Source organism: Hippocampus comes, unplaced genomic scaffold (assembly GCF_001891065.2).
Source record: "Hippocampus comes isolate QL1 unplaced genomic scaffold, H_comes_QL1_v1.1 scaffold132, whole genome shotgun sequence".
In the NCBI taxonomy this organism is placed as follows: domain Eukaryota; kingdom Metazoa; phylum Chordata; class Actinopteri; order Syngnathiformes; family Syngnathidae; genus Hippocampus; species Hippocampus comes.
Genome location: NW_017805467.1, coordinates 354,250 through 366,233, shown reverse-complemented (window position 1 = coordinate 366,233; position 11,984 = coordinate 354,250). Strand labels below are relative to the sequence as shown.

At 41.1% G+C, this 11,984-nt stretch overlaps 2 protein-coding genes across 2 annotated transcripts in view; one reads left to right on the top strand and one right to left on the bottom strand.

Moving 5' to 3' along the window:
* Positions 1-11,984, bottom strand: part of hykk.2 (hydroxylysine kinase, tandem duplicate 2) — a 22,478-nt gene that overhangs the window by 7,438 nt on the left and 3,056 nt on the right. The window lies entirely within an intron of this gene.
* On the top strand, positions 2,506-11,810 carry nmur1a (neuromedin U receptor 1a). The gene is made up of 3 exons (XM_019875464.1): positions 2,506-2,578; positions 7,762-8,622; positions 9,835-11,810. The coding sequence occupies exons 2-3, from the start codon at positions 7,785-7,787 to the stop codon at positions 10,218-10,220; spliced, it is 1,224 nt and encodes a 407-aa protein (XP_019731023.1). The 5' UTR covers positions 2,506-2,578; positions 7,762-7,784; the 3' UTR covers positions 10,221-11,810.

The window sequence follows — 11,984 nt, the reverse complement described above, 5'->3', positions numbered from 1 at the left end:
TATATATATATATATATATATATATATATATGAAGGCGCCCAGATGCATGCCAGGCGTGGAACGGTTTACAAAAATCTAGGCTTCGGTTTATATCTCGGTTTTCTGGTCACTTTTTTGTTGTTGTTGGATCGGTATATGTTGAGTCTAGAGGAAATCAATTCTGCTTTCTTTAGTTGGGTTAAAAGTGAAAGAATTCAGGCAGTATGTTCACAGCATCTTTATCATTTATGCATCCATCCATTCTGGTTAACGTCACGAGCGTCACAGGCATGCCAACTGGAGCCTAACTGACTTTGGGGGAGAGGCAGTTAACACCTTCAACTGGTCGCAAGTCCATCACAGTTGATTGATCATTGTTTTTAGTGTCTGGTTATTTTTAATAGACACGGGCAGAGAAATTCAATGTGCTTCCATTGGTTGACAAAAGGTACAAATTAACCGGTGTATACACCTGTTGCTATCCAAACAACAGAATAAATCATGGCTTCTTGCAAATATCTCATCACTGTATACGACTAAACTAGTGTGACCATATTTTGATTTCCAAAAAAGAGGACAATCGGCCCGGCCTTGAGATACTGAAATGATGGGCTACATCTACTCTGCACACTAAAATTAATTGTCTTGAGCCTCCATCTGCTCTCCTTTTAGTTTTAATGCTGTGACATTTCCGATTGTTACCCTCATCTCCTCATAACTGCAGCAGTTTGCATCTAACATGGCACCTGTGAAACAGATGTCATTGAAAACAATCTTGGCTCAGTTTGCATGAATATTTTCCAGCTCAAAGGATCATGTTGCCTGGCTGCTAGGGATATGAGTTGGAACGTCTGTTTCAAAAATTAACAAACATGTTTTACAAACTCTCCAACTTACCTTTGGCTTACCGTTGCTCACAACAGTGGATTTTACATTTACAAGTGTAAAAGTCCTTGAAGTTTGTTGGACACCAGAATGTTGCCTGATAAATGATGCTTGAGATTATTTGTTAGTGTGAAATTGTTGAGTGTTCCAAATGGAAACATCTATCTTAGGCTGTGAATAATGAGCCGACTGTCAAAAGCAATCGAATGTCACCCAATGTCGACACACTAGTGGAAAAGCTATGAATCACAGGGTTAATTAACAACCTTTGGGTCTAAAAATACTGTTTCTATTCTCACACAACCACTTACGCAAACAGCCATGTACATTATCTACATTTGGGACAAACGCAGAACACGCACTGTGCATTGGTCCCCACCGTCTGTGAGTGGCTGGTGGATGGTGAGGGGGGGCATTTTTCCAGGGACCGTCCTGCACAGACTAGAAACTGACCAATCGGAGCGCTCCGACAAATTCCTGAAATAACGGCCCATACTTAGGTGAGCACAAGGCCAGAACATTCGGCCCATAATAACAGGTGACTGTTTGCATCTCGAGCATCCATCATCAGTGTTCCAAAGAAATTCAAAATTCATTTTGATACATCGAAACAGAAGTATGACTTCACCATCTTTCTGCCACGGAAACTTTGAGCGGTGTAATTGCTTTCCAGAAACCAGTCATTAGGATTATTGAAGGCAAATTAGGGACTGATGATGGCCCACACTTGACTCACTCCCAAATCAGAACAATCAGGATTATGACAGAGGTGTGTTGGTATAATTTTACACTGCTTGGTGTCAAAGAAAAAAAGAATGACAGCTGAGTTTCATGGCCTCATGATGGTATATTTTCCTGTATCTCACTCTTACATTACTCTCACTTGATAATTTCAAAACATGATCTGTAAAATCATTTGGAACTCAACATCTTAGCCTCTAAAAATCAAGAGTGAGCAAGTTGGCCCAGAAAGCATCTGCTGATTATTAATCAAAGTCAATTGTTGTCAGATTGCTCCAATCTTTGCTTTGCAGGCAATGTCCGCAGCGGGCAGTGTGTATTTTCCAGCTGCCCATCTTAATGTGATCAAAGATAATTTCCCGCAATTCTCTGCGGCCACATTTAGCACGTAATTAATGTTGTTTTGTTTTTTGTTTTTTTCCCCTGAAGTTGTGGGAGGATGGAAACGCAGACATTTGCATACGAATGTAACAGCACACAAAAGTTCCAAGATGACTTCAACTAGGTATGCTTCATGGGATCAGGAAGACAAATACAGGGACATGTGCTCTTATTGGAATATGACGGCCAGAATGTGGGAGTGCCTGATTACATTCCTTGCAGAAAAAAACGTCCTTTTTCAAAGGCAGCTTCACTTTATATGCTAATATCCAAGAATCATAATCCCACAATAGTGAATGATCAACTGTAAGAAATGAGCACGATTGTCATGCAAGTGTCAGACACACACAGTTCCTGCAACTAGTATTACAGTCATTATGTAGTTACGCTGGACACAGATATCAATTTGAATGCCTGGGTGGCGTGTGCGTATATTAATACGTAGACGGTGGAGGTTGACAACAAAGGGTGGCATGTGGCGATGGTGAAGGGAGGCTTGGGGAGAGAGAGCTACAGATCAGGCACAGAAGCGACAGACCAGAGAGCAGCGCATTGTTCACACTCCATTCAAGCCAACAAACTCAAGACAAGGTAAGGCACTTAGGATGACATTTAAGACATTTAATTTACGAAGACTCATTAAGACTTAAGACACTCTGGTTAGCATTAGTGTCCAGGTGAAATAACTACATGATGATGATCCCAATAGGATAAGGTATTTGTTTTGGTTCTCAGTCAGCTGTTAATTTGTTGGGAAAGTGAACATATTTATGATCTTTAATGTACATTATTTTGCTGCAGTGATCAAGGCAAGGTAGGCACCGAAAATAAAACATGTAAAATCAACTCAGTTATTTTGAAATGTCCTCATGATCAAATCTTGGCATACATTTCTTGTTTCAAGAGTTCAGTGGAGGTCAGTAGCAAGCCGCTGACTCCAGATTTGTTCCATTTAGAAGCAATTTTACCATAAAAAATCATGAAAACCATAAAACCTTTATCAACTGATCAGGAAATGTTTCAGTAAAACTCGACATGTGTACAAGTGTCACCGGAAGTTAGCCACTATTATTAGGTGAAAGATACGGAATACCGAAGAGTATGCGCTGCTTTCACGTCGCAATGTTACATGTGTAATTCTACGATTATCAGAACATCTTTCCGGTTTTCAACATTAGTCCTCTTCTGTGAATGTATGAAATGAACCCTTTCAGGGACAGCGGTTACTAAAATGGGCAGTTTATTGTGTTATCAGCTTACAGGGTGCATGAAAGGGTTAAACACCACCCCAAAATAAAATAAAATAAATAAATAAGTCAATAAATTAAAAAAAAAAAATCCAAGCAATGCCAGAGTGAAAAATAACTTCATCCACAAATCCTCATAATGTGTCATTGAAAAAGTATCATCAATGTTGTATGAACCTCAGAGGACTGAAATGTCCACTGACTTAAGAAAGCTTCCCCACCACTTTCTCCTTAGATGCTCACTGAGCTAAAGTCTAGAAATAGTAAGCTGAAGCATGATTACCTTTGAAGTGTTTATTCTATACTGTGTTTATCGCATTGTACGACGTGACTTTGACTTTTTCGAGGTTCCTCGCTTTGAGCCTCGTCCACCGCTCCGCCCCTCGGTAGAAAAAAATGTCAATGGCGCAGCAGATTATGGTGCACTTTTAACATTTTCAATACTCATGTGCACTCCTACCGATATAACTTTCTTTTTTGGGGTGGCTGGGGGGTACTTACTCTATACCTTCTACAAGAAGTGCCTCCAGATTTTAATTTTGTTGGTCTGTCATAAAGAGTAATGTAGTGTTTCAGCAGTTATAATTTATCTTTGCCTGCCAGACACACTGAAATTCCCGCAAAGGTCTGAATTTGTATTCAAGCAATACCAGGTGCTCTAAAATAATTTTTCAGGGGAAGAGATAATCCCAAAAAAAATTAGAGTGGAAACTCGGCATATGGAAATATAAAAAGCATCAATTATACATGTCGAGCTATTCCATACATTAATCCTATCTATTTACATTTTAAATTTGTCAGGGTGCCAAGAAGCAAAAAGTAAAATATGCAACCAAAGCATGATACTTGTAAAATCTTTGTCTCTGTTAAGCTTCAGTTCCAATACCGCACATACAAGTCCGGTATAATGAAGATAATATAGGTGAATGCTTAGGGTGCTCTGGCTTCAGAGCTGTTTCTACCCCAGAGTGAATGGACACATGAAATCTGGAAATTTAACCCGGATCCAGATGAAATCTACAGCAGTGACCTTTGCATTGACAAATGGCACTTGTCCCACACTAATTTAGCAACCATGCAATAAAAGTGTTATTTTACCAAACCCACACTTAAAGTTAAAAATAGACAAATCAACACCTCATGAAGGGTGTTACTGTGTTCATCACATGCATTCACACACCAAAACTGTCTTCGACTAATCTCCTTTTTAAGACACCTAACAGCGCATGATGTATGAGTCACTGTAAAGTAGCTGGAGCAGTAACCGTAATGAAGACCGTTTTGGTTTCCTGTAAAAAGTGATTACTTACAAAAGCGGATACGGAAGCTCTTTCAATCAGAGGAACTTTGCCAATAATCAGTCTTGTTTGCTCCCAAACTTCGCAGTCCCCAAACTGCCAATGCGGTGTTCCCACCCTAAGCATTGAATAGACATTAGTGACAGAATTGAGATCAGATTTACTTTGAAGCGAGCAGACTCCACCAAACCCAAACTGCTTCATAGTAGCGGTCAAATTGTCGAGCATTATGATTGGCTTCGGCCGCCCGTCTTCCTTAACTCCTAATGACTGGCTGCACTTGTTCTTCTCCGACAGCAGCCACTCCATTAGACTGTGCACCACACTCTGTTGCCAACAGACTGATTGCATAGCAATGTGATATACAGGCAGAATCGGTCAAGCAGGCAAAACTAAACCAAATCATAAAAATCTTTTTTGGCGAGTTGTAGCAACGCAGACAGAAGTGGGACATAACACCTAAGTCACATGCAATGCTGTGGTTGCCAAAAAAACCCCAAAACAAAAACAAACAAAAAAAAAATACTGCAATGGGAAAAATACTTTTCAGCACAAAGCTGAGAAAGCCACAGACAGGAACCAGGCTATAAAATACAGTATCCATGGCACAGGTGGTTTCAGTCAAATTAGGAAAACATTTAAATATATCTAACTCTAACTGTTTTGTAAAATGTGTCATGCTAATTCCATCAGAGCAACGCTGCATGGTTACGCTCCATAAACAGGTGAATAATGGTTGTCCCCGTTCAATGTGTTCTCTCGATAAAAATAGGTGAGGAGTGATTGCCAGTGTACATATTACAAATAAAATTACATTTCCCTTTGAGGATTGAAATTATAGGATCGATTTAAAATATTAAATTATACTTTACCAGAAAACATATAAAATCAGGAGGAAAGCGTTTGCATTTTTTGCCTCATGAGCTTGCAAAAAATAAATAAATATTGTAAAAATAAAAAGATCCCCTCAAACATGCCACACATGCCTACAAAATTTTATTTTCTAATCATTTCTTCAAACTCAGTCCATCACAATTCATGATGATATTATCAATGCGACTTTCATCGAGTGGAGGCTCTAATGACCACGATAATTCCACCGACCACATTGCTTTGCCCTTAACGCAGAAGATCTGAAAGATGCACTGCTTTCTTCTTGGTGCTCCTTTGGAAGTTCTAAGCCGCATAGCTAAAGGACCACGTGCTGCTGGCAATGAAATTGCAGATTAGTCGAACTCGTGTAGCTTCACGATAATGTAAAGGCCACTGGTTTGAGTCATAATAAAGGGGCATCAAACATCATTAGAATCACTGCTGCCCTTGAGCAAAGCACAGTGGAGCTGTTGTTGTTTAGTCGTAACCCAATGCACGGCACAAAACAATAATATCCATCCATCCATCCATCCATTTTCCGATCCCCTTTATCCTCACAAGGGTCGCAGGGTGTGCTGGAGCCTATCCCAGCTGTCTTCGGGCAATCGGTGGGGGATCCCCTGAACCGGTTGCCAGCCAATCGCAGGGCACACAAAGATTAAAAAACACTCACACTCACACCTCGGGACAATTTAGAGTGTTCAATCAGCCTGCCATGCATGTTTTTGGAATGTGGGAGGAAACCGGAGTACCCGGAGAAAACCAACGCAGGCCTGGGGAGAACATCCAAACTCCACACAGGGAGGCTGGAACTGGAATTGAACCCGGTTCCCTGCACTGTGAGGTTCACGCGCAAACCACTGGGCCGCCAGAACAATAATATAATAAACACGATTTAAAAAAACACTTTTGAAAAAAATTTAACATTTCCTGGAGAGACGTGTCCTAAGGTACAATTAAATTGCCAATCATGGACCACTTCAACCTTAAATATATATTTATATGGCCAGGAAACCAAATTGGCTTATTAAGTCCCCCAATGGAGCAGGCTGCATGATTAGAGTGGCAATAAAAATGTTGAGTCACATTCTGAATGCAAGCTCCCAAAACGGCCCAATCATTGGGTGGGGATCTACAAAAGGGAATAATTACAAAAGCAAAGACATTTTCTTCTTGTCTTGGATGCATTTGCTAAGATTGCCTAAAAACAAGATGAAGGGGACACCTATAAAGCTGTATCCTCTTTGATAATGTACAGTGCTCAACGTGAATGACTACACCCAAACATATTTGAAAAACGTCATACTCTCGATCACATCCTTCACTGCAAAATAAAATCAGCAGATTGATGTCACACAAGTGAAAAATCAACAAAAACATGTTCAAATTGTACGTGTAGAGAAGTGGTTGCCTTGTCACCATCAAAAAGTTGTGTATTGGGAATACCGCAATGGAGACAATAAGGTCACATGATTTGGAGCCCGGATAGAACGGCTTGGAGCAGATGGCAATTTGATCTCATTCACTCCGCCTGCTCTTCACTGTCACCCTTGAGATGCAATTCCATCAAGACAATCAGAAAATTTAATTGGGTGTTTTGGAGATTGCTTGAAAAATGTTGCATAAGGATGAACATCGGCATGTCATCAACAGGGGTGTGTGTGAAGAATGTGGGCTTGATTCTGGGGCGAGTGTATGGGTATGTATGTCCCATGCCTTCAGCGGTAAGAAGCCCCTGAGCAGGTTACCCAAGACTCCCAATTTCTCTCCAGTTAGAAGAATGCTTTGAACTGCTCCAATGTACCATCAATAAGTGCTTTAGATTTGGACTATACTAAGCAATCGTGCTAAGCGCATATCTGCCACAGTGTGAAAATGGTTTCAAGCACGTCGAACCACGGCGCTGGCCGCCAGCCAGCACTGTTTTATTTTAATTTTTAAACCAGTTTTGAGCTCGTTAGGGCATCATGTTGCATCCACTTTGAACAGTGCATGGGAACTACCGGGATAATGCTAAGATAACTTGTTCCACAACAGCTATGAGATTTGGTTAGTTAGCCGGTGTAGGTAAACACTGTTGTTTCAAGTTGCGGATCCACCCTTATGAGTCAATAATACTAGCCTTCACAAAGCAAATAAGCTACTCTTCCGACAATATAATTACAAGGAGCAGCAAAGCATTCAGCGCTGAGCAAGAAAAAAGATGAATATGGAGAAGCCATGCGAACCACAGTGTTAATGTGACCAATAACATATTCCTGAATAGTCATAAGTCGGTCTTCTGTCTGTTCAAATCAACTGCATTTTTGTCTCTATTCATCTAATGCAGATGGATGCTTCATGTGATTCTTCACAGGTACTCACACCAACTCGAACAAGATGACTCTTGACACCAATGGCAGTTACATGCATGCGGAGAACACGAATTTGACACTGGAAGAGTTTCTGGAGAAATATTTGGGACCCCGTCGCTCACCCATGTTGCTCCCTATCTTCATCAATTACCTGATCATATTTTTGGTTGGCGTCTTTGGCAACGTGCTGACTTGCACAGTCATCGCCCGCAACAAGGTGATGTGGACGCCAACAAACTACTACTTGTTCAGCCTGGCCGTGTCAGACCTGCTGGTGCTCCTTCTGGGCATGCCACTGGAGCTGTACGAGCTGTGGCAGAACTACCCTTTCCTCTTTGGGAAGGGAGGCTGCTACTTTAAGATTTTCCTATTCGAGACGGTCTGCTTGGCCTCCATCCTCAATGTGACGGCACTGAGCGTAGAGCGCTACATCGCCGTGGTGCACCCGCTACGGGCCAAATACGTAGTGACGCGCACCCATGCCAGGCGGGTCATCCTCACGGTGTGGGGTATGTCAGTGTTGTGTGCTCTACCCAACACAAGTCTGCATGGGATTTCCTTCCTGACGAGTAACTCCACCAGTCCTGACGGGCCAGACAAAGTGGAGATCCCAGATTCAGCCATGTGTACCCTGGTGAAGCCTCAGTGGATATATAACCTGATCATCCAAGTGACGACCTTGTTATTTTTTTTCTTGCCCATGCTCACCATTAGTGTTTTATACACGCTTATTGGGCTGCAGCTCAAACAGGAGAGGATGCACCAAGCAATGGAAACAAAGTCAGGCGCCGGTCAGGACAGCTTCTGCAGCGTCCGCACTCAACAACAAAAGGCCAGACGACGGCAGGTCACCAAAATGTTATGTATGTTTCAGCTGATTTGTTACATTTTCTAGTGAGGGCTTTGAATATGCTCTTTTTAAAAAAAATTTATTGTTGTGTGCTATATGATTTATTCAATGTTTACACTTGGAGAAACAGGAGCAAACATGTATACTCAATTAAATTGATGTGGAAGTTGATATCCTAATCGGATGCACCAAGGGTTGCATCTACCAAATTTGTTTTGCAAAATTGCGGCACAATTCATTTTGCGCCTTTCTACCTGGATATCCAAACTAGTGGGTGCTATAAATCAGCTCCGCTGTGTGTAATGATGACTCCTGTTATTTTCTCGAAGGCGAGGCGGCGATGACTTTTCTGTTGGTAAAAGCCATAAACAACAAATATTGAGATACATCATTAATGCAGCAATGCCATTTGGATATATTGGAGCTGACTTGAAGCCAGTCATAAGAAGGAGGGAGTCCTGCTCCTGTATATCACTTCCGACAAAACAACTTCAAACTCTGCATTTCATTGTGTCTAGATCATTTCAGTCGACTGTGACACTTTGTGTCGGCTTTTCCCAAAGCAACTGTGTGGGTGTGCTATTCAAAGTTTGAACAGGCCTCATTCACTAACCATGCATACCGGAATTGTGCAAAATCTGTGGGCAAATGTAAAACCTCCTCAGACTATGTGTACTCAAAAATAATAATGCCTCATCTTTTGAAAAACTCAATCATGCATCTTTTACCCAAGATGCACAATGTATTGAAACTACACTCATTCAAATAAACATGATGAAGCATGTTCATGGTAATTACTGACATTGAGAATTCTCTCATGACTTGACTAAGAAATAACTGCGAAAAACACTTCTCATCACATTATTTTCATCAATTAGTGCATCGTGGGCATGCGCTGTCATTTCCGTGGGCACGCGCTGTTATTTAGAATTCTGACTCATCAACAGATGCACAGTGGTGTGAGGAAAATGAGCCGGTAGCACGTGTGATTTTGCATAAACAAGTAGGAACATTCCCACGTGTTTATTAGTGAATGAGGCCCAATGTTATCCAGGCTGGGCAAACACATCCAATTCTCATGCACTTGGTGCAAGTTAAATCAAACAAAACATGGCTTTCATGCAGGGGCTGGTTTGCCCAAAATGGTCGGTACCTCAGTTATGTTTCTTTGCCTCTTCCGCTAACACTCATCTTAATGTTTTCATCTTTTCTCATTTGTTTGTAGTTGTTTTAGTGGTGGTTTTTGGGATCTGCTGGGCTCCGTTCCACACTGACCGCCTCGTATGGAGTTTCATCACCGAGTGGACCGACAGCCGTCGGCAAATATTCGAGTACGTGCACATCCTCTCTGGAGTGTTCTTCTACCTCAGCTCAGCCGTCAACCCAATCTTGTACAACCTTATGTCCACCCGCTTCCGAGAAATGTTCAAGGATGTCATGTGCCATCGGCCGCACAACGCCATCCCTCGTAATTATTCTTTAAGTGTCACTCGAGTGACGCTCCGCAGTACCCTGAATGAAGTGCCGCTCAGCAGTGGAGCGAATGCAGCGGAAGGGGAGGCAGAGGATGGAGAGCAGGCGGTGAAAAAAGATGCCACTTTCACATGTTAAGCTTTGTGATTTTGAACAGACAAAGGTCAATACGCGAGGACGCATTGAGAAGGAAAATTCAACTTAATTTACTGTGGTTATGCTTGTTCTGTTCTTGTACTTATTGTGTTAGAGTGTTTATTTTAAGGAGCATTTGTATTTTTCCTCCATTTGTCAGACATTCACAAAAACAGTACAGTGGACCCCCAATATTCGTGTTCGCCATATTTGATGTGCAAGTCCACCCTGAGAGAATTAGTTTTACATGCATTTTAATTTGCTTGGTGCTTGTTTTTTTTTCCTTGGTGCTCAGTGTTGTAGACCTGTCCGGACAGATTTTGTAGCCAAATATACACATGTGGACAAAATTATTGGTACTCCTCTGTCAATAAAAGAAATAATGACTACAATACATGTAATGAAAATCAACCAAGGAAAATCAGACATTGCTTTTAAATTGTGTTACAAGAGAATTAAAAAACAAATAGGCTTGGACAAAATTTATGCTCTCTCTCGAAAAGATTGAACATAGCGTTTCAGAAAGTGCGCAAGGAGTTTTAGCTCCTCCACAGATGCATAATTAAAACAATTTTATTGACAAATGACACTATATATAGTCATGGCAGAGAGTTGGGCGGGGGCGGAATATTTTCTCCGGGGCGTAACAAAAAATGATTGAGAAGCACTGCCATAGGTCATGTTCAATCAAGGTGTGTCGTCTAATTAGCATCAAAGGTGTCTTCAAACTTGTAAGCCGTCAATCGGCCTATTGAAAGGGTGACAAGTCGTGTCCGTCTTTTGTGTGCATTGCAAAAAGTTTTTTGTCAGTGGAGAATGTAATCGAATGAAAGTGCCATGTGAAAACATACCCAGGTGCCTCAAGTTCACTTTAATCACGCTGCGAATGACCACGGGGTGGTAACGGTGCAGGTATCCTGATTTTTCGATACATTTGGTACTACACAGGGGCACGTTGAGTTCCCACAAGGAATATGTATGATAAGGGACAGGTAGAGAAACTGCCTCGCACTGTAGCCGTTATGTTCCACTCCATGCAGCTCAGCCTCTGGTAAGCAGACGCCATAGCTTGCAGTATGCTCTAGTCTACAGAGTATTAAACTTTTTAACGCATTTTAAAAAGTCAAACACAAGTGCAATGTTAATGCAACATTCTGTGGCATAAAAACAGCTTTCTCTGGCTAGTGCCATTATAATATTAATCATAGTTGACACTCCATCACTGCTTTTATAGCATTAAAATTCTCACATTCAAAGCTACTGTTAAACTTGCATTGTTCATGTCTTCAAAACAAAAATGAAACTATTGAGGGTGCACGTTCCTAAAAGGAAAAGGTTCTACGTATTTACAGATGTTCCTAAATATTATATCATTGATGTGTAATTATTTTGTTTATTTGTTTAACGGGCCATTTATCAGTGAACTGACTGCAGTGTTTGTGATTTTGAATGTCATTAAATCGGTTCTTGTTGAAAGAAAAGCTACGCACTCAGGTCTATTCATTTGTTCCCTTACAAATGTGAAGCAAACCGTGACCTTGGCTAAAACCGATGTATCTACCAATTCCTGGGGTACCGTTATGCCTTTCAAATGACACACATGATTAACAACATTTTAGAAGGTTTTGCATTGACCTATGCACACTGCTTACGGTGGCTCTCATGTGAGATCATTGAAAGTGGAGCTAAATGTCTTGTTTTTGTGCTATTGTGTCTGTAACTGTGAATACTTTTAGCAATCATGAACAGTTAAAAAAATGCATTCGA

Coding starts and splice junctions, on each gene's coding strand:
- nmur1a (XM_019875464.1), top strand. CDS start 7,785: ATGACTCTTGACACCAATGGCAGTTACATGCATGCGGAGAACACGAAT. Junction 8,623..9,834: donor GCAGGTCACCAAAATGTTAT/GTATGTTTCAGC, acceptor ATTTGTTTGTAG/TTGTTTTAGTGGTGGTTTTT.